We start from the raw sequence: 27,147 nt of genomic DNA on the forward strand, positions 1-27,147 counted from the left end.
ATATACAAATTGTCAGTTTATTTTGCATACTAATCATGTCTTTCAAGTTAATGGTAACAGTTCGTTATATCGGAGACACATTAAAATCAGATATTTTGTGTTTCCCATGGTTCGTACTTAGCAATTGTGTATTGCGGAACATAGTTCAAGGTACCATTATCCTTTTTTCACGAAAACAAACACAATTTTTCACATAGGGAGTAGTTTTTGTTATTCCTTTTTTTGCTCCTGTAACACACAATAAGGCGGGCAGAGGTCTTGTAGGTATGCAGTGTTTCAAACCTTCTTCACCGAAAAATACCTACACTGTGTTCGTCACATGTGCAAATTGTACATTATGCACGAGTAGCTGACGGAGAGCTCCACAAACCATTCAATGATAGCTCCACGAACCATTTCCAATAAGGTTAGGTTAGGTTTGGTTAGGCAAGCATAGTTAAAAAAAAGGGGGTTGGAAACACTCACAGGGTGTTATGTCATCAAATGTATGCAGCATCCAGTTCACGTAGTGAAAGCAATGGCACTTGTGCGCCGGTGAGATATTTCTCTTGAAAAATACATGTTTTCTCGGTCAAATATATTCCACGATGAAAGAAAATACCTCAACGAATGTTGGAAACCTTAGAGAAACTCATTTCCGTAAGTAGTTTCTTCTGTAAAAATGAAGAAATGTGTCTCCAATATAACAAACTGTTACTAGGTTAATTTGCATGTATGCCTGTCCAGGTAGTTGCCATGACTGTCTTCATTTCACATATAAAAATTTAAAATGTTTTTTTTTTTTGGTACTAATTTACTATGCTTCGGACAGATTTCTTGGTACTAGTTTACTATCCTTCGGACACATTTATTTATTTTTACAGAAGAAACTACTTTCCGTAATAAGTTCCTGTAGCATTGTCGAACATCGGGATAGTGTTTTGTGTGATGTGGGAATGTTTCATAGCTGAAATTCATGTTGTTCGTTGAAAATTAATTCTCCGACGGACAATAGCTAGCCCCACGAACCATTGGCGCGTGGATAAGTTAGTTCTGTTAGGTTAGGAAACATAGTTAAAATTTGTTGTCATGTTTGTATCAGGATCTAGAAATTGGAAATAATTACGAACCATTGACGCTAGCCCCTCGAACCATTGGCGCTAGCCCCACGAACCATTGGCATGTGGTTAGGTTAGTTCTGTTAGGTTAGGAAACATAGTTCAAATTTCATCAAAACAACGTTGATACACCTTCAGGAATGTTCCGCGAAGCAGATACGTAAGTACGAATGTCAAAAATTGACGAAACGAAAAAATTAGAGGTGTCCGAAGGATAGTAAATGTTTACCGATTTCTTCATTTTTACAGAAGAAACTACTTACCATAATAAGTTCCTGTAGCTTTGTCTAACATCGGGAAGATGTTTTGTGTGATGTGGGAATGTTTCATAGCGGAAATTCATGTTCTTTGTTGTAAATTAATTCTCCGACGGACAATAGCCTTTGGCGCGTAAACCTTCATACATCATCACGTGTCATGATTGTGTTTTGTTCATTTTCATTGAGTATCCAGTATTTCGAACTGTCTGTGTTTGCAACGAAAGTTAGAAACATGACGTGTTGTGGATGATTGGTGAAATTCGTACCGGGTGTGGAAGATCCAGTGGATTTTTTAATTTAATTGAACAAGGGATTGTGAAGAAAGGAAAGGAATGTTGAAAATGTGGCAGTGAATGTAAGCTATTCGTTAGAAATAATGGGCTGTTGATATATGCCTAATATGACGTGTCATGGATGCGTGGTGGAATTCAGGTAAGTTTTCCGTATCCTGGAAATGGATTTCTTCAAATTTAAAAATTTGGGGCTCATTTGGGGGCAGGTGACTCCGCCCAATTTCTAACATGCCTTAAACAGGGACTCTATAGAGAAAGCCGGGTAGCCGGAGCGGAGGCAGGGCTGCGGTAGAGGTAGGTCAATTACCCCAGGGGCGGAGCCCGGAATCTGTGGGAAATTTGGACTCAAAAATTTCAAATGAAAATAAATTTTTAGTTTAAATTTCCCACAGATTCCGGACGGATAGCCCCAAAAACCATTCACGGATAGCGCTACGAAACATTTCAATTTTCTACGTAAAACAGTGCGAAAAAGTTTTTTTTAAAAAAAAATGGATCAGATGAGCGTTGTTCACGGGTATTTCTTGGGTTCCGAAGGTTGAAACACTACATAACGAATGAAAATCGACAAAACACAAGCACGACTATGTAGGAAGGTGTATGCACCATATTGTGCCTCACGAAAGCGAAAAGACTACGAGAAAGAAGTACTCGTAATGCGAAAAATTGCAATTACTTTAATCAAAAAAATGTCAATATGGTAAAACTGATATCGCCCAAACGGATTTCTTCAAATTTACAGGAGAAACTACTTACTGAAATCACTTTCTGCATCATTGTCGAGGTTCTTCAAGGTATTTTCATTTGCGGAAACTAAAAACTTCACCATAGAATGTTGCAGAACAATAAATAATCAGTTGTTACGTAAGGAACTTGCATCTTCTGTAACATTAGGCCGTTGTTTCCATTATGTACGTGCAGATGGTGCGAGCATCGAAAGTCACGCAGTCTCGGCAGTGTTTCCAAATGTGTCTTTTTTTTAACTATGCTTACCTAACCTAACCTTGCTGGAAATAGTCCGTGGGGCTATCGTGAATGGTTCATGGGGGCTATCATGGATGATTTTTGGGGCTATCGTGAATGTTTTTTGGGGCTATCCGTCAATGGTTTATGATGATATAATGAACACGAAAGTAGGTATTTTTCGGTTAAGAAGGTTGAAACAATGCATACCCACTCCAAATCGACAAAACACAAGCACGACGCGAGATGATCTATGACGAGTGCACGCCATATTGTCTGTTACCCAAGCATAACAAGGAAGACAAATAATGACTCGTAATATGAAAAGTTGACACTATTTTATGGAAAAAGTCATAACTTCACCTCAAAGAATCTTCCGCAATGCAGAATAGGTAAGTATCAGTAGTATAAGTCGGAGACGGATTTCTTAAAATTTACAGGAGAAAAGACGAGAAAGTACTTACGGAATTGTGTTCTTGAGGACTTTCTGAAGCCGGAGATATTTTTTTTATAATCGTGCTACGTATTTTGCCTGTAAATAAGGTATTTTTCGTCAATCATGCATTTCCGATGTGCGATAGCTCATGCCGCCATTACCGTCGACTACGTGAATCAAATGTTCCGTGTGTTTGGTTATGTAACCCCCTCACAGTGTAGCAACCACGCGGAAGTTTGACAAGATGACGTGTGAGCGGTTTTTTTTTTCTTCCAATAAAAGGTAAGACTCTAGTTTACGTCCTTTTCCTAAGGAATACATGTCATATATCGTTGGAAAGCTTATTTTATAAGGAATTCAACAACGTAAATCCCAAAGCGAGCAAAAATTTCATATCGAAAAAAACCGATGTTGTCCGGATATGCGCAATTAAACGTACTGAGGTATTTTTTAGATGCTGAAGCACATATTTAGGGGTGAAATGAGTGCTAATGGAACCTAACCTAACAGGCCTAACCTAACCTCGTAGGCATACCTCGATCCCGTGAATGGATAGTGGGGCTATCGTGAACAGAAAGTGTAAAAAGAAAAAGGTACTTACCCGAAGAGATGCCGGGTGCCGCACCACGATCGCGCACCGCGAACGCAAAGAAGCAATCACCATGCAGATAAGGACGTAAATTAGAGTCTAGCCTCAATTTTCGCTTAAAAACCTTTTGTGAATAGTTTGTGCGGCATTTATCGGTTCATAAGTTTGGAAACACTGCACATCAGCTGACGATACTGCATATCAGCTGACGATAGACAACGTGAGTCAAGATTTGCCCGCCGAATTAGCAACGACCAATAAATGATTATAATGTTAAAAGTAACGTGTTTTTCTCGGAAAAAAAAGTTATGGCCAGCTTGAAAAATCTTCCGCTATGCATATGAGGTAAGTAGCAATGATTTTTATTTGAAAACAACAGAGTTTTATGTGTCTCAGGCTTATACTACTGTTACCCCACAATGTGTCTGTTTTTTACGAGATTTTTTTTAACTATGCTTACCTAACCTAACCTTGCTGGAAATAGTCCGTGGGGCTATCGTGAATGGTTCGTGGGGGCTATCATGGATGATTTTTGGGGCTATCGTGAATGTTTTTTGGGGCTATCCGTCAATGGTTTATGATGACATAATGAACACGAAAGTAGGTATTTTTCGGTTAAGAAGGTTGAAACAATGCATACCCACTCCAAATCGACAAAACACAAGCACGACGCGAGATGATCTATGACGAGTGCATGCCATATTGTATGTTACCCAAGCATAACAAGGAAGACAAATAATGACTCGTAATATGAAAAGTTGACACTATTTTATGGAAAAAGTCATAACTTCACCTCAAAGAATCGGTAACACTTTACTATACCTGAGACAGATTTCTTCAAATTTACAGGAGAAAGTACTTACGCAAATCATTTTCTGTAGCGTTGTTGATGTTCGGGAATGTAATTTTGATTCATTTTAATGCGATTGCATGTGGTTTTGTACGAAAATCTATTTCCGACGCGCTATTGCTGCTGCCGCCATTTGCTTCTTGTATGAGAGCAGAATACGCTCTCGTATTGTCCGTATATGCTTAATTGAACGAAAGGAGTGCTAATGGAACCAAACCTAACAGGCCTAACCTAACCTAGTAGGCATACCTCGTCCCCGTGATGGTTTATGGGGCTATCATGAATTTTTGGGCTAACGTCAATGGTTTTTCTGGCTCAAGGAACGATCAACGGTAAGCTATCGCCATGTTGTGTGTGGAAATAAACAAGAACAGTAAGTACTCGTAAATGTAAGAAATATACATTAATTTCCTAACAAATTAAATTATTTCACCTAAATAAGTGTTCCGGAATGCAGAATAGTACGTTAGCAATGTAAAAAAGTGCGAAAGAAATGATTCCCAGGTGTCTCAGGTATAGTAAAGTAGTACCAAAGAATCTTCCGGAATGCAGAATAGGTAAGTATCAATGCTAAAATTAAGGAAATAAACGAGCGAGAGTTGTTCGGGCCTTATCGGATAAGTACCCGGCAATATACCTTAAGGAATGTTCCGCGAAGCAGATAGGTAAGTGCGAATGTCAAAAATTGACGAAACGAAGAAGTTATAGGTGGCCGACGGATAGTAATTTTTTACCTTAAAAACTAAAGTCTGTCCGAGGACTGGTTTCCAAGCCACTTAGGATTTAATTACTAAAGAATTCATTTGAATAGTGCAAGCAGCAATCGGCTTCTTTCAGTTCTTTAACAGTCTCTTGGAAATAATAACAATTTAGTATTCTAGTTCTTTCCAGCAATATGTATTTGCAACTATTCAACGTCATTATGTTTTATTCGTTTTATTTTCTTTTATATTTTAAATTAGGGAAACTATAGGAGAATACACCATACATAGTACTCTAAAAAGTACATACCTAAATATTTACTTACTGCATACTTAGTGTAATATTTACATTTTGCCCAAGATTGCCACAGATAAATTATCCATCACCAGTGTTGTCACAATCAGCTTTCAGAAAATCCCTCTCCTGGGTACAGAATTTCCCTTTCTCTTCGAAATTCAAATGTTTCCTTCATGTTAGAAAAAGTGTAATCCGCAGTCAGGGACGGCGCTACACGAAAACTTTGGGGGGGGGGACTGAAGCCCTCCAAAACTGACCTCAGTCCACCTGTAGCCTCCCCTACAAGACTATTGTGGTTTTCACATTGTGAAGGCACAATGGGCTCTTATGGACAATGCTTTTCTTATGGGAAAATAAAGCGCGCTATTGCCAAATATGTCGATTTTGAAATTTACGTGAAGTAGAAAAAAAATTACAGTAAGGTAGAAAATTTTATGTAGAACATAATGGCGAAGATGAAAATTGTTAACTTTATTTCATATTATTTTCAAATAATAAAAATGCAAGTTTTCATTTAAACCAAATTTTGAACATCTTTTCTATTCAAAACGTTAAATCATGCCGTAAAATCGAAAGATTTGTTACAAAAAAAATCGACACTACTATGCAGTTGTCACTGCTGATGGTGGTGCTGAAAATTTGGCAATATTTTTAAAAATATGTCCTTAAAAAAATAAATTGTCGAATAAAATGTGCGGATATTTTATTGGCGCAGTGGAAAATGTCGTCTCTGGCCAAATTTCGTTTTATAAGTCTACGTAAAAACTCTCAGCGACAAAGTTGTAAAGATAATAATGAAATTATTTTTTGTCTTCACTCAAAGGTCCCCAGAGGCATTACTTCCTGTAAATGCAGTTTGTTTTCAAGACGACGCGAAGTAAGGCGACGCGCTGGCGTGAGTCTTAGTCATATTTAGGTGTTATGAGTTCGTACGTGCTCAACAGTTCAGTGACGTTTTAACACTTGCTGGTCTGGTGAAGTGCTGTGTGTCGACATTTCGGTGATTTTTACAAGTGGTTCATGAAGTGATTAATAGCGTCCTAATCTGTAAGTCTTCAGTCATCACAATGGATCGCAGGAAAAAGGGTGAGAGAATTAGAAGTGGGGAGAGAAAAACTATTTTAAGAATGTTCGAATATTTAAAGGAAAATAACCCTGGACGTAGTCAATCCTTCATTGTTAGTGAACTTTGTAAAGTGGCTGGTGTCAGTAGGCGTACATTCTTTAGATTAAGAAATGAAAGTAAGAAAGGCTCAATCGTTACACCCCGGAAAGAAAGAGTAACTGGACTAAAATACAAATCCAGCAGGGAAGTGAAATATAATGATTTCATTCGTAGTGCCATAAGACGCAAATTTCATGCATTTCTGTTTAGAAATGTTCCCGCAACAATTCAGTCTGTGATGAAGGAAGTTAACGACGATAAAGATTTGCCAAATTTTACATATTCGACTTTCTACCGTTTGCTGCAAGAAATGGGGTTTGAATTCGAAAAGCGAGGAAATGAGGCTTTATTGATTGAAAGAAACGATATTATACTTTGGCGACATTCATATTTACGAAAAATGAGACAATTTAGGAATGAGGGACGGAACATTGTTTACTTAGATGAAAGTTGGGTAAATGTAGGGCATACTTTGTCTAAAGTTTGGAAGGACAAAACAATAGCAACACCCAAGGATGCTTTTCTGGCCGGGTTGTCTACAGGTCTGAAGGGCCCTAACGCTCGGGGACCACGGTTTGTTTTGTTGCACGCCGGTGGTAAGATGGGGTTTGTACAGGGAGCGAAACAAGTATTTTTAGCAAAAAAAAATTCTGCCGACTACCATGACGAAATGGACAGTGTTAGGTTTGAACAGTGGTTCAAAGATCAACTATTACCTAACATTGAACCAGGAACAGTAATTGTTATGGACAATGCATCCTATCACTGTAGGAAAAAAGAAAGTATTCCCACCTCAAAAAACCGTAAGGAAGATATTAAGTCATGGCTAACGTCAAAAAATGTACCCTATTCTGACGATTCTCTTAAAAGAGAATTACTGAGTATTGTAAATTCTCTGCGAGAGAGATTCAATATTAATATTGTGGACTCGATTGCAGAAGAGCATGGGGCAGTTGTTTGTAGGTTGCCTCCATACCATTGTGAAATTAATCCAATTGAAATGGTATGGAGTCAGATAAAAGGACATGTTGGACGACATAACATTAGTTTTAAGGTGAAGGAAATGGAACGTTTGATAGACAGCGCATTTGAATCAGTCAGCCAGGAGCAATGGTGTAATTACTGTCGGCACGTCGAAGGGGTTGAAAATAATATGTGGAAAGCGGATCAACTGCAGGATGACATACAACCTCTAATCGTTAGGTTAAAGAGCAGTTCTTCCAGCAGTGACCAGACAAGTTCTGATGACGGCAGCAGTGAACAGTCCGAAGACTGTGGATGGTGTTGAACAACTGTCCGATTAAGGTAACACTTATTATATAACATTTGCGTTAAAAACTGTATTACTGTATTAACACATTAGATAAATGAATGGAACTTTATGAAATAGATTAATTATGCTTGCATTTCATAAGAGTCTCCCCATACTTTGTTAAATCCGGTTCATAATAACAACAATAATAATAATAATAATAATCATGGAAAATTAACAACCATAACAAATGTAACAACAACTGTAACAATATACAATACATACAACATGTTTATTGTGAAAGGAAGAAAGAGCGGTAATCCCGGCCGGCGATAAGAACTAGCGCACCTTAAATGGCAACACCGCGCGGTTTCTCCATAAGAGCCATTGTGCCTTCACGATGTGAAAACGACAATAGAATCTAAGAGTAGCAGAACAAACGATACTCAAGATGGAATTAGTTTTCATGTCTTTCTTCCATTATTTCTTCCAGACGGCCAAGAGCACAGAGAAGCAATTGTCCCCATCGATATCAAATTTTATACAAATAAAAATACATTTCGTAAATTTTATCTTGCTCGCTTCGCTAGCAATGAGTTATTTTTCTTACAGTTTTGCCAAGTTCAGAGCTGTAGCTAGGGGCCGAACGATCTGAATGAAAAAATTGTAAAAGAGAATGTCATGGTGCCCCATGAAATTTTTTGTGCCATATTAAATCAATATTGTTTTGTTTTCTGTAATGCATTGTAAATTACCAGAGAGACAAGTTATAACTACTAAGTACTTCAGACTCTTGCTGCTAAACAGTTGTTTTGTGCATGATTACAATTGTTTGGAAGAAAAGAGGCGGCAAATTTCAGAGACAGTCTATTTATTTATTATGGTGCGCCTATGTTGCTGCATTATATATACGTATGGTATATACCTATCAATGCAATGAAACTAAATGCAGTGAGGTTTCTCTTTCCCGACTTAACTTTTATCAAGGCTTTTGTTCCCCTCTAATCAGATGGTCTGCGCACGCCTATGCCAGGGGGCAGAAGGGGGAAACTTGCTTTCTAGTCGGGAAAGTGAGGGCAAGATAGTATCTTTTGCTTACCCCCCCCCCCCCCCGTCCATCGCGTACTAAAAAATGAGACTATATCTTCCAACTTATCTTGGAGAAATATTTTTGCACTAGTCTTAAATGAAGGTGGACTCAAGTTTCCGCTGCCTCTGTAGAGGTTGTAAATCTTCGTCCGGTATAACCCCCACCAACCCCCCCTTGGGCACGCCACTAATGATGATGTTATATATATATATATACACACAAAAGCACCAAGTCATAAAAAATCAAAAGCGGTCATAATCGAAAATACATGGTGGACGTATTGATTAAATGATTATGAAGGTATGTAACAGTTGGGCTGAAAAGTTCGTAGGCTAACATAGTAAAAAATAATTTTTTGACAAAATTCGATTTTATTATTCAATATAGTTGCCTTCGAGGGCGATACAACGATTATAGCGGTCATACAATTTTTCGATGCCATTTTTATAGTACGATTTCTCTTTAGCCTCAAAATAGGCCTCAGTTTCGGCGATTACCTCTTCATCAGTGCTAAATTTCTTTCCAGCGAGCATTCTTTTAAGGTCTGCAAACAGGAAAAAGTCACTGGGGGCCAGATCTGGAGAATATGGTGGATGGGGAAGCAATTCGTAGTCTAATTCATATAATTTTGCCATCGTTTTCATTGATTTGTGACACGGTGCATTGTCTTGATGAAACAGCACTTTTTTCTTCTTCAAATGGGGCCGTTTTTTCGTGATCTCATCCTTTAAACGCTCCAACAACGCTATGTAATAATCTCAGCTATCTCGATCAACTTCACTTTACGATCATTTAAAATTATTTTGTGGACTTTTTTGATGTTTTCGTCGGTAACAGCCTCTTTGGGGCGTCCACTGCGTGCATCGTCTTCAATGTTCATTTCGCCTCGTTTAAATTTAGCAAACCACTTCTCAACGGTTGATTTTCCTGGTGCAGAGTCCGAATAATGTTTATCAAGCCAAGCCTTGGCTTCAACAGTATTTTTTTTCGCCAAAAAGCAATGCTTTATTAACACACGAAATTCTTTTTTATCCATTTTTTCACAATAACAAAAGCTGCTTCACTCACAATGCTATATCTCACGAACTAATTATCCGGCAGCTGTGAACTTTATACACGTATTTTTTGAAGGTTAGTACTAAGTAAAAATCACATGGATTTAATTCTAGTAACGCCATCTATGAGTCAGCCTACGAACTTTTCTGCCCAACTGTTACGTACTATAGCGACTTTACGAGACAAAAATCCATTCTCAGCATCAGTAATGTCAATCATAAATAATAATAGTATGCCATAGGATTATATGCGTAATTTTAACATTATTATTTTCAAATGAAATAAATATGGTATTAACTTTTCCTTCTATGCCTTGATAACTGTGCGCAGTGTATAACTACTCTACAATAACACACTTTCAACTTTTTGCCCAAGGATAGTTACATTATATAAATTAGCATTGCTACAGTTAAGTGCTCGCACACTTTAGACAAAATTGATTGATTTCCTCTATTTTACTTCGCCTTTGGTGCCACTTTTGGCTTATTTGCGAAAATGGGGATGAGTGATGATATCATGAAATTGATGAATGGACACTCACAAACATCCATGGCCAGGCCAGGATTCGAACCCGGGACCCCTGGCGACGTGGTGCGATGCTAAACACACCGCCACGGGGGCCGGCTAGACAAAATTGATGTCACTTTCACATACGGGGTCGGGAAGTTGCTGCTGGCAAGCGAATACTATGAAGTAGGGTAGCCTAAACGAAGAGAATGATAACATTTTAGTATATCTCGCCGTGGCGTAATAAAATCTGTCCGAAAAGAAAACAAACATTTAATTAAGATATGATCATTCTTATAATTGAAAAACAAAACTCTATTTAAAAATTGTAATTGTAAATGAATAAGACTTTACACTACTAACTCAACTCATTTGTGAATAATGACTGACACACACACACAAGGAAAATATTCTCCTTGCGCGATCTGAACTTTAATGACACAAATTTTAATTAATTGCATCTTCAGGCATATAAAATGTAAAAGCAGGCGAAGAAACACAAATACCATTCGCCATAACTTATTCGAATAACAGTCAGAAGCCTGCTCTTAATATTCCAATGACATTCCCTCGCAAGGAAGCCGAAGCGATATTTCCGTAGCTTTCACATCGTTTGCATGGACATTATGGCTGTATATATACAAGAGAAATCTTTATTCATTTACATTACAGATTGCAACAGACATGAAGACGTTCACTGTAAGTAAACTTCGAATAATACATAGTGGTTAGGTTAGGTTTCAATTGTATGGACATCGTGCGATTGAAAGTAGCAGTGGTGACGTCAGAAAATCTTGTTTCAATGATACGGAGGTATCAAGCAGCAATGTGGGGAGGGAGCAATATTTAGAAATCCGGCAAATTTGGGTTTGATGCCTTGAAATTTTTAATAACTGTGAAATTCAACAAATTCTGTCGTGTTTAGATTTAAGAAGTCGGTGTTTACAAGTGTATAGGCATGAAATAACTTATCATAAAAAAAAAATTCTATGTGACAAAATATAAATCTATAAAGTCACATGTCGAACAAAAATTTCTTCTTTCATTGACACATTATCAGGTCTTTGTTATGTAGTGGGCGTGTAGGGGGAACTTAATTGGCAAACTAGGGAGTCGTTATCCCCAATAATATTTATATGTGTAGTACAAACATCACGAAGGAAGCCAAATTTCCTATTTAAGATATCATCAAGGCATATTTTGACAGTATTTTAGACTGTTGGAAAATTAGTATCAACTAATATCTCATTGAATTCGTAGCAAAGATAATTTTAGTTAATACGTATTCTTAATTTTTATTGTGAAATAGTAGGATTATAGTACATTGACACTATTCATATTTTTAATGTGTGTGTGTGTGTGATAAAATATTTTTTAAAGTAAAACTGCATAGTAATAAAATGTTTTACCTCAGATTTATTCAGCACGCTTTTAACGTTTTCAAAAAAATCTATTTTATATATGAATGGCTTTTGCAGAAAGGGACCTGAGTCACTTTTGCACAATTCTGAGAAAAACAAGAAAAATCGTATAATATTGATAGTGTAAGAAAGAAATGTACCGCTGTTGGCTCAAATATTCAGCATAAAGAATAGTTAATTTTGCAACCCTCAATGCGGACCCCCGCAGTATGCTGCTAGAGACAGTGGAGATTCAAAGGTTGTGACTCCGGTACCTTTCTGCAATAAAAGTGGAAACTTTAAGAAATAAGACGAGAAATATCCTACAAACGCCCGTTTGTCACTGCCACATAAGCTAGGTTAGGTTAGTTTATGTTATATATGCCACAGAAAATTATAGATTCAGCAATAAATTACAGTGTATTGCACTTTCTGGACTTTATTGTCGGTGTTTGAAGTACAATAATGTACGAGCTCATACATGCATGTGTTATTCTACATCTGAGTCTGTTTCATTGCCGTATGGAGTGGGCCACTGAAGAATATCTTCATAAAATCCTTTGACGTCGTCTGTGCATACGACAAGGCAGTTCATATGTCCTTCAATTTAGTAAGCTTGATCGTCATACGTGCAACTGCGAACGTACGTGGCGTAGGAATTACAATTCTTGCACCTTTGGACAGATAGAAGGTGTAAGACGTCAAAGCTTTGATGAATTCGGAAACCTTGACAGTACCCTTATGTTCAACACAGTATTCAAAGTAATGATACTTGGAAATCTGAAAATACTGCCTATTCTTGTAGGAATACATGGTAGTTTTCACAGATGCCACATTTTTTTTGTAGACATGAGGCAACCACGTTGCGAAATCAATAATGTTACTGGTGTCAATAAGTTTGACAGTATTTTTACCGCCCCGAGCTGCATTACAGATTAGCATACACAGTTCGTACAACGTATAAATACGGCTAAGTTTATTGAAGAAAAGGACCCGAGTCAGCAACTCAGGTACCTTTCTGCATTAAAGTACACTTTTCACTGTGCATTTTCTTGGCTATAGCCTCGTGTGACTGACGTCCTTTCTGCAGTAAAAGATGTGTCTGTAACTAGGAAAATCAAAAATACCATTAACTCCGATACATCAAAAATGTGACTCAGGTCCCTTTCTGCAATAAGCCATTCATATACAGGGTGTCATTTTAATGGCGCCCACGGACCACGGAAACGTATAGAGGGCATCAAAACAAACAACTTTTCTCAGTAACATTTTTCTCGTTGGTGCATCGTTTCGGCGCTACAGTCGTTCAAAAAAGCGTGTTTTGCCGCCTGAATGCTGGCAACCACACACAACATTTTATCGTATCTGTGACGTCATATCCCGCCGTGAAGCGATGCGTTCCAGGGTTGCCAGGAACACGCATATTCTGTGAAAAATGACACAGCTACAATCAGCCACATTATGTACCTTAAAACAAAACGAGAAAACACGTTCTGTAACCTAACAGGCAGTAAACAAATGATACGAAAAATGGTAGAAAGAAAATAGAATTCAAGTGGAAGTGCTCATATCGAATTTTGTCTTAGCTTACATGTCAAATATATTCAAATCTAGTTACCAAGTTGGCATCTACAATTTAGTCTATCCACTTCGTCCTTCTGATACTAGTTGTCTGTGACACACTTAACACATGACAAAATAGAAATGAAAGAACTCAAAATTCCAAAGGTAAGCAACACATAATGTAATGTATATTCAGGGCATAATGAGGCAAGTGGCAAAAATGGTAGTAGTAATACAAGCTCTCCGACGACTGTGTTTATCTACGCACAGGATACACATGTAATAGTTTGCAACTGTGAACAGGGCAGTATATTCGCTACTGATTCATCATTAGAACGTTACCGTGGTTGGACGTGTTTAGCCGTAATGTAACAACGTGAACCTCGGATTCTTTCGTTATCAACACAAAAGTACCACAAAGCATCTGGACACAAACCTGTAGATATGAAACTTGCAACGAGATTTGCAAATATAATTGACATGTAACTGGGCGTAAACAGCCACACATGTAAGCTGTAAGCCCAATAAAATTTATTGTTGTTGATATTTGACATGTAGGCTGAGACAAAATCCGATATTAACACTTCATTTTGAATACGTTTTTTACCATTTCTCATATCGTTGGGTCATTTTCCCCTTTCCCTGAGACGACTGCTGATCTTCTGGCTGGTAGGCTATGATGTTCGGCCTACTGGACGCGTTTCTCGCTTCGTTTTACAGCTAATAATGTGGTTGGTAGTTTGTCATTTTTCACACAATTTGTGTGTTCCTTGCAACCCTGCCGTGCGCTGTTTTGCCGCAGGAAATGACGTCACAGATACGATCAAATGTTGTGTTGGGTTGCCAGCATCCAGGCGGCAAAACGGTCTTTTTCGAACGGCTGTAGCGCCGAAACGATGCACCAACTAGAAAAATGTTACTGAGAAAAGTTGTTTGTTTTGATGTTCCCTATACGTTTCTGTGGTCCGTGGGCGCCATTAAAATGACACCCTGTATATATACTTCTACTATCACGAAAACAATAGCCCGACCCTGTGGCCGAGTGGTTAGCACATCGCGCTGCGACGCCAAGGGTCCCGGGTTCGAATCCCGGTCGGGCTTGGTTGTTTGTGAATGTCCATTCATCAATTTCATCATTTCATCACTCATCCCCATCTTCGCAAATTAGCCAAGAGGCACAAAACGCGAAGTAAAATAAACTAAATCAAATCAAAATCAAACGAAAACAATAAATTAGTCGCAATCTCTTCAACACTGTCCATATGCCTCCCCGATGGCTTGTGATTGATTGTTTTATTTTACTTAACTTTTCTGTCACTTTTGGTTTTATTGATTGAGTTGGTGTTTTAAAGCCACTTTATGCACAGTAAGGCTAATCGGGACTTGACCTACACTTTAAACCACTATGTGCCTCCAACGGGTATCAAACCCGGGACCCTTTGATTACAAGGCGACGACACTACCACTGCGCCATCGGAGAGGCCCTGTCACTTTTGGCTAATCGCAATGATGAGCATGTCTGGTGATAACATGAGATGGATGGATGAAAGCACAGTCACAAACATATAACGAAGACACAACTCGAGCCCGCAGAGGAATAAACTGGCAGCGAGTACAGACGCCAGAGCCTAGCTAGTCTACAAAAAGCAGCCCAGGTGGAAGGGATGTTGACATTTGGGTGTCTTTGGAAAGGGTCACCACTTGGATCCCACCTCCCCGATGGCGTAGTAGTAACGCCGTCGCCTTGTATTCAAGGGCTTCCGCCCGGATTCGATACCCGGTGGAATCACATATAGTGATTCGGATCCCACTTTAAACTGTAGGTCTAGTCCCTGTTGGTCTGTTGTTCCTATCTGTTAATAATTTAAAATGAAAACTCGAACTCAACATTGTCAAACTCAACAACCTCACATTTCCGCTCCGTACAACAATACACTACATATAAAACTCTTCTAATTCTATTTTGCAGATTGCCCTGTTCCTCTGTGCCATTGCGGCAGTTTCAGCCCAGGCTGGTCCCCGTAATCCAAAGGATGAAATTGATTACTACGTAAGTACTTTTAATGAAAATAATAATATTAATAACCGATGCCCTTTTCTGGCAGTACGCAACGGTACTCCACATCGGCACCTAGCACCATCATATGTGAACATGCCGCAATATTTTGAGTGGCCAACTTAAAGAGAACCGGTATCTTTCTTACAAGAAAAAAAGGCACTGATAAAAAACAATTAGGGGCATTCCAGCGTTACGTGTGTGACATTTTACACACAAAATTTAAGGTTCAAAACATGATATTGGGTTAAATACATGAACTGCTTTCATAGAATTATAGAGTACTTTGTGGATTCTGCTAACAAATGAGAAAAGACTTGAGTATGATGGCATAGGCTGAATGCATGAAAAGCATTAACAATAGTGCGTTACGTATGTGACACTCTAAAAATGTAGCAAATTTTGATTGATTGATTGATTTGGTGTTTTAAGTCCACTTTGTGCGCAGTAAGGCTGATCGGGACTGTACCTACAGTTGAAAGTGGGATCCAAAACACTATGTGCCTCCACCAGATATCGAACCCGGGACCCCTTGATTACAAGGCTAGCAAATTTTGACATCATTTGTCTACGAAGCATATAGGCTGAACATATTGAACATATTGAAATATGTAAATTATATGCATTCACAAGCATCTAAACCTTAATACAATTAAAAACAATAATAATTTCCATAGTAATTCATTTTGTTATTAACATGGAGTAGGACCACTTTTCGTGGAACGTCCATTATAGAAATAATGGATATTAACAAATTGTTAAATGTAACATCGTAAGGTTTATTGTTACAAGTGTTCATTGTGCCACAAATTTCTAAGTCAGTGTCTACAGGTACTTCGTACATTAAATTCCTGCGGAGTACAGCCCCCCTCCTCTCCTTCGTCTCTATCTCTTTATAATAAATACTAAATACTTGTTTCTTTCCAGGCCTACCCGCAATACACGTACGGCTATGGCATAAACGTCGGGCTCACTGGAGACAACAAGAACATAATTGAGACAAGAGATGGCGACACCGTCAGGGGAGAGTACAGCGTCGTGGAGCCAGATGGCAGCATACGCACCGTCAAGTACACCGCCGACTCCAAGAACGGGTTCAACGCCGTCGTCAGCCGAAAACCAGCGCCCCCTGGCGCCCAGATTCCAGCGGCCATTCCCCCACGGAAGCAGGGTTAAAAATACATTACTGATATTCTTGGAAATACATTCCAAATGTTGTACAATATTTCTGAATAAAATCTTCTTTCGATATTAATATGTTGTATTGGTATTGTCGATGAAGTGCCGTGCTTGCGTACACGGAGGCAAATATAACGGAAGGCAATGGCAATGGCCGTCCGAAAGGGGGGCCACGGCCCCCCTGCAAATGAATGTCCACCTAAAAAGTATGTATTTTACACATAATTACATTTCAGTCACAGTAATTTATGTTAATTATTATAAGGGCCTTGAAGGAACATGATAATTTCAGACTGAAGCAGTGTTTTTTGAGAACGCATCACTATTATGGGGGAAAATATGCCTCCTTTGCCCCCCCTGGGAAAAAATACTTTACTTGCCCCTCCCTGGAAAAAATTCTGCGGACGCTCATGTCCATTGCCATATTCAAATGATTTGTGCGGGGGGAGCATATGGTGAAAAACAACATTACATATGGGGCCTCTCCGATGGCGCAGGGGTAGCGTCGTCGCCTTGTAATCAGGGGGAGACAATACCCGGTGGAGACCAAGTCTTGGGTGGAGACACATAGTGATTCGGATCCCACTTTAAACTGTAGGTCCAGTCCCGATTAGCCTTACTGTGCATAATGTGGACTTAAAAACACCAAATCAACAACATTACATACGTAAAATCACGCACACACATCTTGAGGAACTTGGAGGGGGCAGAAAGTGCCTTTGCGCCCTCCCCTCTCCCAAAGTCGGTCCAAGCATCCTTCAACTAGGAAGTTTCACTTCGCGCGCTGGCTGTTTTTGTCAGGGTCCTGACAAATTTTATCACTAACTTAAACATTTCTTTCTTGAGACACATGAAATTTGTCAATTCATGCGTTGTGTTAATTACTAAGATGACGTAGACTTTGTTATAAACTGTGGTAATCAAAATGGTTAATGCCCGACCCTGTGGTCGAGTGGTTAGCACATCGCGCTGCGACGCCAAGGGTCCCGGGTTCGAATCCCGGTCGGGCTTGGTTGTTTGTGAATGTCCATTCATCAATTTCATCATTTCATCACTCATCCCCATCTTCGCAAATTAGCCAAGAGGCACAAAACGCGAAGTAAAATAAACTAAATCAAAATCAAATCAAAATGGTTAAAAAATTAAAAGATCTCTCCGATCTTTATCCCCATTCCTCTACACCCCTCCCTCAGTTTGCCCCTGAAAGAAGTTTTCGTTGTGTTATCTGTGGCATAGAAATCTATTTTTCGGAATTTTGAAAATGCATGGAACAATTTTTTCCTACCGGTAAAAGGTCTGACATTTATCACAATATTTCGAGTTAATTCATATTTCTCCTTCGGTTATCCTGCTTACACTGTTTCTGTTATCGACTATCAGAATAGCTTTTCTCTAATTTAAATGAACGATGTCAATTTGCAGGGGAGGTCGACTGATTGGTTCGAGACCCTTCCCGACGCCTTTATGAATGAACTTCGATAATTGATGTACAATTGGCAGGCTTTTCAGGGTGGAGACACAAATTTTCACTGAAGAAACGCACTTCCGCCAAAATAAAATCATTTTAAAGAAAAATTGCTTGAAACTTGTTTTTTTATCTCAACAGAAAGAATGATTATACAATCGACAATCTCTTTCACACACAAGGAGAAGGGATCTAACAGTAAGGGAGAGATACGTCTTCTTTTTTCAGTAGGCAATCCTACATTTTGTCACCTTCCCTGCATTTGATATGCTATTTTTAAAAATGTTGGGTCATGAGGTGTACGATATTCTCACATTTCCCCAACCAAGTCCTGCTTCTCTCCTTTGTGCACACCACTCACTCAGACTCACTGAGACTTTTGAAACACTTTCGTAGTTACGTTTTTGCTTCTTTTCATTTCATCCGGAGTTTGTCCCTGTGTAGCTTTACAAATAATAAAACTATGTAATCATTAATGTAATTTCATTTGTATTGCAGAAGTGCAAAGGAAAGAATTTAGGAAAAAAATCTTAGGAATCTTATAAGAACCAAATACCGCAAAAATAAAGGGAAAGTAAGTAACAATCAATTTAACTTCAAATGTCTACAAAAGAAGTAGTTACCTCTACACCAACTCATCTCCATCTCACCCAGCAACTGCATTATTATTGCTTCGGAAAGTAACTGTTAATTTATGACGTTCTGATTCCTTCTAAAGAAGTAACTAAAATCCATGGGAATTTGGTGGCTTCTGCATGCCGAGGAAGTAAAATTAAAGTGGAATTTCCTTTGTCCTTGGAATGAATAATTATGCAACTTAACCTGTACAGGAATTTATGTTTCGATCATGATTACTTGAAATTCACCAACATTCCATAAGATAAATGCCCAGTTAATTGTTGATTGGCGCGAATTATTATGATATTGCATCATACTTTACTCAAAATATATTGTAAGGAAAGAGTTATTGGATTAATGGGTGTAACCCCGGATTTATGTATGTAGCTGGTGCTCGGAACATTTTAACCCCCCTACATACGTATAAATCCTGCTAAAAACTTTTCCGTAAAGTTGTGCCAGAGAGTGATTTTATATTCTTACACATTTCATATATCCCATTGTTTTTCATTTTACGGTCCTTTCCAAAGCAACTTCTTTCGTCAATAGATAAATCTATGTAAATGGAGCATCCTCAAACCCATCAAACTTCCATCATCTTAGCCAGAGTGTATATGTATACATGCTTAATGACTCCATATAAATATACTCTAGTTGAAATTAAGGAAAACAAGGATCAAGAAATGCAACAAATAAATGTACTTATTTGGAAACTTTACGGTAAGCACAAGGGTAACGAATCTGAAGGCTGAATAAAAAAAAAAATCTTACACACACATATGTACATACAACCCGGTGGACTCTTTTTAATTCGAACTTGGAAAATTAAAATTACTCCGGTCTCCCCGATGGCGTAGTGATGACGCAGACGGCGCCTTATAATCAATGGGTCCTGGGTTCGATACCAGATGAAGGTACATACTGGTTCGCATCCCATTTTAAATTGAAGGTTCAGTCCCGATTAGCCTTACAGTGCATAAAGTGGTCTTAACACCAAATCAATCAATCGAAATACTCGGTAATTCGAACAAATGTTTATTCCCCTTGAAATCATATTTATTGATGTGATGTTGATTGTTAATACGAATTTTGGATAATTCGAACTTTTTTCGATTCCTCTTGGAGTTCGAATTAAGAGGAGTACGCTGTATACACCCCCCCCCCACGCCACACCCACACGCATAAGAGATAAGGACCCCTCATTTGAATCACATTGACGCTTGTGTGGTGTGTATCTACAGTAGTACAGCATGTATACTTTCATTAGCACATAAAGTCATCTCAATCATCGGCCACAAAAGTAAAATGACAGAAATATGTTTTGTCAATTCATAAAGGAAACACGGATGCTTTATGTGGATTTGTAAATATCTCCGAGATTTTTCATAGCATCGAATTTTTTGTAATCTAAAACTGGTGAAGTTGATAGCCAATGTCAAAGTAAGGAGACTAGGAAACACAATTTTATATCATATACATATTTAATTCTTCAGAAGGTCTTATTTCTTGTACATCAACCAGCATCGTACAAAATGAACTTTTTACCCATGGTAGGCTCTTGCACCTGCGGCTGGAGCTCTGCTGACAACGGCGTTGAATCCATTGTTCGGGTTAGCGGTGTACTTCACAACACACACGGTGCCATCGGGGTCAGCCACCGTGTAGTGACCTCTGACAACGCCTTCTTCGCGGGTCTCTCATTCTCTCTGAAATAAGTACCAGGATTACGAAAAAGCGATAATTCGAAATATTATAGAAAACTTTTAGAACATTTTGCAACTATTCTTCCACCTTTCCTTGAGATTTTCATCAGATTTCCATTATGCCATCTCTTCATTCTGAAAGTGGTCTTGTACTTCCTTTAATGATCCATCCTTCAACTCCTCCTATATTTATATTTGCCTGGATATTCTTTGTTCTTGATTTAAATCGATTTCTTCATAAATTTAGTTAATTCAATAATGCTTGGTTCACCCGCAGTGTCCATTTATATGTAAGGAAAGGGAAGTATAAAGCGAAGTGTTTGAACGTTTTCCTCCCCAATGGCGTAATGGTAACGTTGTAATTATGGGCTCCCGTGTTCGATACCCGGTGGACGCTCTTCGGATCCCACTTTAAACTTCAGGCCCAGTCCTGATTTGCCTACCTCTCCATAAAGTGGACTTAAAACAACAATTCAAACATCAAAAAAGTATAAAACATAATGATTTGTTTTATGGAATTTTTATTTCCGAGAAAGGCTCATTTCTTGTAAAAGAAATCAGCATTCTACAAACTGGACTTGTTAGCCATAGTAGGCTTTTGCCCCTGCGGCTGGAGTTCTGCTGACAACGGCGTTGAATCCATTCTTCGGGTCAGCGGTGTACTTCACAACACGTACGGTGCCATCGGGGTCAGCCACCGTGTACTGGCCTCTGACAACGCCTCCTTCGCGGGTCTCCACCTGGTTCTTGTTGTCTCCAGTCACCCCATCGGCCACTCCGTACCCGTACGAGTACCTCGCATATGCCTGAAAATCGCATAATAGTAGATATAAATTACAAAATTCAGACTACGGTAACTACAGTATAAATAGCAAATAATAATAATAAAAAATATTCACAAAATTGTACTTGTAATATTCCGGAGGTAAAATAGTCCCCCGTTCGGATCTCCGGGTGGGGACTACTTTGGGTGGTCCCTGGACTAAGGATAAGATCTACATTAGGAATAAGGATATTAAATTAGACACCTGGAATGTTCTGAGCCTTTACCGGCCTGGGGCATTTCAGTGTACAGTTAATGAGATAGTTAAGCATAAATTAGATGTAGTAGCTGTCCAGGAAGTTAGGTGGCCAGGAGAAGGGAATTGTAAAACTAAAAATTATACTTTTTTCTATGGTGGTACTGAAAATCATAATTTTATAACAGGCTTTTTTATAAATAATAGAATTATCTCGGCTCTTAAAACAGTAGAATTTATTAATGATAGGATATCATATGCAGTTTTACAGGGTAGGTGGTGTAAAATTATTTTAATAAACATACATGCACCAACGGAAGATAAATATGATAATACTAAAGATGATTTTTATACAGAGTTAGAACAGGTCTTTGATAAATTTTCTCAGTATGATATGAAAATTCTGTTAGGTGACTGTAATGCACAGATTGGCAAAGAAGAGACATTTAAACCCACGATTGGTAAAGAAAGTCTTCATGAATTAAGTAATGATAATGGTATAAGATTGATTACTTTTGCAACCTCAAAGAATTTAATTGTGAAAAGTACCACTTTTAAACATAAAGATATCCATAAATATACCTGGTCTTCTCCAGATGGTAAAACTCATAATCAGATAGATCATATTCTCATTGATAAGAGAAGACATACTAGTATAATTGACGTTCGTACACATAGAGGTGCGGACTGTGCCAGTGACCATTATTCAGTAATTGCTAAATCAAGAGAAAGACTCTCAGTGTTAAATCATAAGCAACAAAATCTAAAAGTTATAAAATTTGATACAGGAAAGTTTACTGATGAAAGAATTAAGAAAGATTACCAAATCAAACTGTCAAATAGATTTGATATTTTGCAGGATTTAAATTATGATGAAAATATAAATGAAACAGACGTAAATAAGAATTGGGAGCACATACGTAATGCAATAGAATCAGCAGCTAAAGAAAGTATAGGATACCATAAACCGAGAAAAAGTAAGCCATGGTTTGATAATGAATGTCATAATCTAATAGAAATAAGAAATCAGGCTAGACTTAGGTGGTTAAATAACTCTGATGATACAAATCTAAACAATTATAATAGAATAAAGCGAGAAGTTAACCGCACGTTTAGAAGTAAAAAAAGAGATTACTTGAAAAGCAAAATTAACGAAATTGAAAAAAACAGCAAAAATAAAAATATCAGAGATTTATATAAAGGAGTAAATGAGTTTAGAAAGGGGTGGCAACCTAAAGTAAACTTGATAAAAGATAAAGACGGTGATTTTCTAGCTGACCCAAGCGATATTCTAAATAGATGGAAGAACTACTTTCATGAGCTTTTAAATGTCCATGTAGGAGATAAATCAGAAGTAAATGAAGTACACACAGCAGAACCTTTAGTTCCAGAACCTAACTTGACTGAAGTTAAAGATGCTATTAAAAGGCTAAGGAATAACAAAGCACCTGGCATTGATTTAATACCAGCTGAGTTAATTAAATATGGTGGAAATTCATTAATATGTCAAATTCATAAATTAATTAGTTTAATATGGAATAAAGAAGAAATCCCTCAACAGTGGAAGGAATCAATAATTGTTCCTGTGTTTAAAAAAGGTGATAAAATGAAGTGCAATAATTACCGTGGAATTTCTCTACTCTCAACAACATATAAAATATTATCTAGCATTATCTTAACAAGACTAACCCCATATGCTAATGAAATTATAGGTGATTATCAATGTGGATTTAAACGTAACAGATCAACTACAGATCAAATTTTTCACATCAGACAGACACTTGAGAAAAAGTGGGAATATAATCAAAATGTCCATCAGCTATTCATTGATTTAAAAAAAGCATATGATTCGGTCAAATGAGATAAATTATATAATATATTAGTAGAGTTTGGAATACCTAAGAAGCTTGTTAGTATGATAAAAATATGCACCAGTGAAACAGAAAGTAAAATTCGTGTGGGTATTAATATGTCTGACAAATTTACAATTCGTGATGGGTTAAAACAAGGAGATGCATTATCTCCATTGCTCTTTAATTTTGCCTTAGAATATGCTGTTAGGAAGGTAAAAGAAACTAAAGAAGGACTAAAATTAAATGGTGTGACTCAGTTGTTAGCATATGCAGACGATGTAGACTTACTGGGGGATGATGTGTATACAATTAAGAATAATGCTAAAATATTTTTTAAAACTGCTAAAGAGATAGGTTTGGAAGTTAACAAAGAGAAAACTAAATATATGCTTACAGGCCGAAACCAAGTGTTAGGTAATAATCAAAATCTAGTTATTGATAACAACTCGTTTGAAGCAGTTTCCAAATTCAAATACTTAGGAGTAATATTAACAAATGAAAATTATATTAAAGAGGAAATAAAAAGTAGGCTTAATTCAGGAAATGCATGTTACTTCTCTCTTCATAAACTTTTGTCTTCTCGTTTAATATCTAAGAAACTAAAAGTTAAAATATACAAAACAGTAACTTTGCCTGTAGTATTATATGGATGTGAAACTTGGTCCCTTACATTGAAAGAGGAACATAAATTGAGAGTATTTGAAAATAAGATCCTTAGGAAAATATTTGGACCTAAAAGGGATGAGGAGACAGGTGAGTGGAGAAGGTTACATAATTTAAAACGACATAATTTGTATTCATGTCCAGATATTATTAGAATAATTAAATCAAGAAGACTTAGGTGGGCAGGCCATGTGGCACGAATGGGAGAGGAAAGAGGAGTTTACGGGATTCTTGTTGGGAAACCTGATGGTAAGAGACCTGTAGGAAGGCCAAGACGAAGATGGAGGGACATCGTTGAGATGGACCTAAGGGAAATCGGTAGGGATGGAAAAGAGTATATAGATCTTGCTCAATATAGGGAAAGATGGAAGACCTGTGTTGCTGCAGCCATGAACCTTCGGGTTTAAGAAGGCTAGAGAGTTAGTTAGTTAGTTAGTTAAATTGTACTTGTGTATGACTTGATTGAACAATGTCTTCTCTGGCATTTAAGTAATAAAAAACAAAATATTTTTGTACGTTTCTTCTGTAAATACAATTTTAATATTTGCATGTTATATTTGAATTGTATGAAGTGTTACTATTCATTTAAGATTACACACACAAGATTTCATTTATAAGTAACACTGACGTGTCATATAAACGTACTCATAAAACTAGAGATACAAATAAAAAATATATATATATGATCATTGTTATTTTTGTTTCTTGCAGTTAATATAATGTGAAAATTTCAATTTGTCTTAGGTAAATTGTACCACTGAATAATGTCACAATCGGAAAGAAGAAATTTGTTATCGAAAAGTAACTGTAAAGTAATTTGGGTCAAATAATTACTGAGATTTATATTCGAAAATCAATACAGTTGCTCAGAAGAGGTAACTGTTTCTTTAAGGAAGTTACAAATATTAAGATCCTTCCAGGTGATGAGATAATAACTTACATCATCCTCTGATGCTGCTGGAGTGTAAGTAGCTGGAGCTACGTAGCTGGGTGTTGGAGCAACGTAAGCGGGTCTTGGAGCTGGAGCTGGGATTACAGCACCACCTGGTGCACGGCTTCTGGTGACAACAGCGTTGAATCCATTCTCTGGGTCAGCGGTGTACTTTACCACACGCAGGGTGCCATCGGGGTCAGCCACCGTGTACTGGCCTCTGACAACGCCTCCTTCGCGAGTCTCCACCTGGTTCTTGTTGTCTCCAGTCACCCCGTCGGCCACTCCGTACCCGTACGAGTATCTGGGGTACGCCTGTGGGAAGTTGCAACATTATGTCAGACATTCAAACTGTATGATGTTTCTCTTTCCCCGTTTTCCTTTCCTGCCTCGTTAGACTAATCACAACGGTGAGGATGAATGATGATTGGTTCAAATTGATGAATGCCGAAGAACGCCCAAGCCCACGGCACAACTCGAACCTGACACTCTCTGTGATGAAATCGTGAATCCAGAATTCAATGTGCTTGGTTCTCTTGGCGCCTACAAGGCCATCTAAATGAATATTTGAAATTGCTACACTTTGTCAACGGTGTGCTTGAGAGTTTTTTAATGATTTGCATATCAAGAAGTGATAAAATAGATTTGTCAAAATGGACAGAACAGAGAACAAGCGGCCTATCGATAAAATGAGAATACTAGTCGGTCCAGAACTCCAGAAGAGGAAGAATTGCAAGATGATAATGCAAAACCAGATATAATATATGTGGCCAAAGCTGGAAAATGAAGAGATAAGAGGACGTAGAATACCTGCGTAACATTTGAGTACTTGAAAATTTGCTTATCATAAATTTGATTCAATAGATAATTAAGGAATATACATTATTATTATACTTATTATATTACTTACATCAACATCTGCTGGATATCCAGGGGCAACGCCAGCATTAACTGCAGCAACAAAGAGAAGGAAAGCAATCTGAAACAGACGCAAATTCATCATTTCCTTCTGTTATTACTTTAACGCAAACTATAAGAACAGGATATGTTTTCAATAAAATATATTTCCTTGATATCAATCGTGATCCAGACTCAGTGAAATTTATTGAGATGGACTGTGTGGTACTTAACGATCATAGGTTGCTTTTAAGTGATGTTGTTGGAAGTCCTTGAGATCTCGAGAAGCGTTAATAGAAGCAAGCTGACGAAACCAACTTTCTTAAACTTTTTACAGAGTTTATTAGTAGCAAAAGGAGTAATATATCTCATATGTTAACAATATTATATGAGAAATTTCCGATTTTCTAATAATATTTTTTAAATATATGAGTCTTCCAAACACTTGAAGAATTCTATATTATGTAAGCAAACCCTTGCTTTAACTGCAGATACTTACTGCAATCATGGTTCTGTTGGTTATTGGAACAACTACAATTCACAAACAAATTCTGCAGCTATATATATTCACAAGTGCTATGCAAATTGTGTGAAAGGAGTTACAGAAATTATCCATTAGGAATTTTGGTATGAGAAAAGATTCTTGGAATTTTCCTTCCCTGTCCTTGGAATTAAAACCAAGAGTAATGCGGTTTCTTCAACAAGTCATTTGTTGACTAATTTATGAATGTCTATTGGTATGTTTTTTTTTCACTTTAAAATAAATAACTAGCGTACCTTCAAGTTCTATAAAGTAATAACGAATTGTTTATCTTCTCATTTTCAAATCCTCTTCCTTAACATTCCCTGCGACGTGTAAAATGAACATTGAAAAATGAAAGCAGACAATAATAGAACATCAGTGTCAGAGGTAATAGAAGTAATTTCTTGTCTCTTGTTCCACAATATTAAATTGCGATTCTAAGAAAGCAGATAGTATATACACAATCAAAAAGGTCTCACAAACATTTTCTTCGTCTTTCTAAGAAAATGGCAAAACTAACTAACAAAGAATGTAATGGTAAAGTGCAGGCGCGGCTCGTGCATAATTTTCCTGGGGGTTCACCAAAATTATGAAAAGTGGACTTACCTAAACCTTTTGAGACACTACACGCTTTGGTTCGTAGAGATAGTTCTGGGAAAATTATCAAATTTTGGCCGGTAGATTACTGACAAAGTTGATTTGCTTTATGTTCAGATAACA

General features: G+C 37.6%; 3 protein-coding genes across 3 annotated transcripts in view; 1 reads left to right on the plus strand and 2 right to left on the minus strand.

Moving 5' to 3' along the window:
• The window catches only part of LOC145988555 (uncharacterized), a 30,672-nt gene extending 25,267 nt beyond the window's left edge, over positions 1–5,405 (minus strand). The window contains exon 1 of the mRNA XM_083123488.1: positions 5,223–5,405. The gene's annotated coding sequence lies outside the window, so the exon portion shown is untranslated. The remainder of the gene's footprint in view (positions 1–5,222) is intronic.
• Positions 5,406–11,165: 5,760 nt separating this feature from the next.
• Positions 11,166–16,760, plus strand: LOC145988556 (cuticle protein 19.8-like). Its single transcript, XM_083123489.1, has 3 exons — positions 11,166–11,256; positions 15,490–15,570; positions 16,504–16,760. The coding sequence occupies exons 1-3, from the start codon at positions 11,242–11,244 to the stop codon at positions 16,750–16,752; spliced, it is 345 nt and encodes a 114-aa protein (XP_082979615.1). The 5' UTR covers positions 11,166–11,241; the 3' UTR covers positions 16,753–16,760.
• A 4,362-nt stretch (positions 16,761–21,122) lies between these two features.
• Positions 21,123–26,007, minus strand: LOC145988981 (cuticle protein 19-like). The gene is made up of 3 exons (XM_083124283.1): positions 25,918–26,007; positions 25,017–25,322; positions 21,123–21,347 (listed from the first exon to the last, which is right to left on the minus strand). Exons 1-3 carry the CDS (start codon positions 26,005–26,007, stop codon positions 21,123–21,125), a joined length of 621 nt encoding a protein of 206 aa, XP_082980409.1.
• Positions 26,008–27,147: the final 1,140 nt, after the last annotated feature.

The sequence above is a fragment of the Lepisma saccharinum genome, chromosome 6 (genome assembly GCF_977018435.1).
Source record: "Lepisma saccharinum chromosome 6, izLepSacc3.1, whole genome shotgun sequence".
NCBI lineage: Eukaryota > Metazoa > Arthropoda > Insecta > Zygentoma > Lepismatidae > Lepisma > Lepisma saccharinum.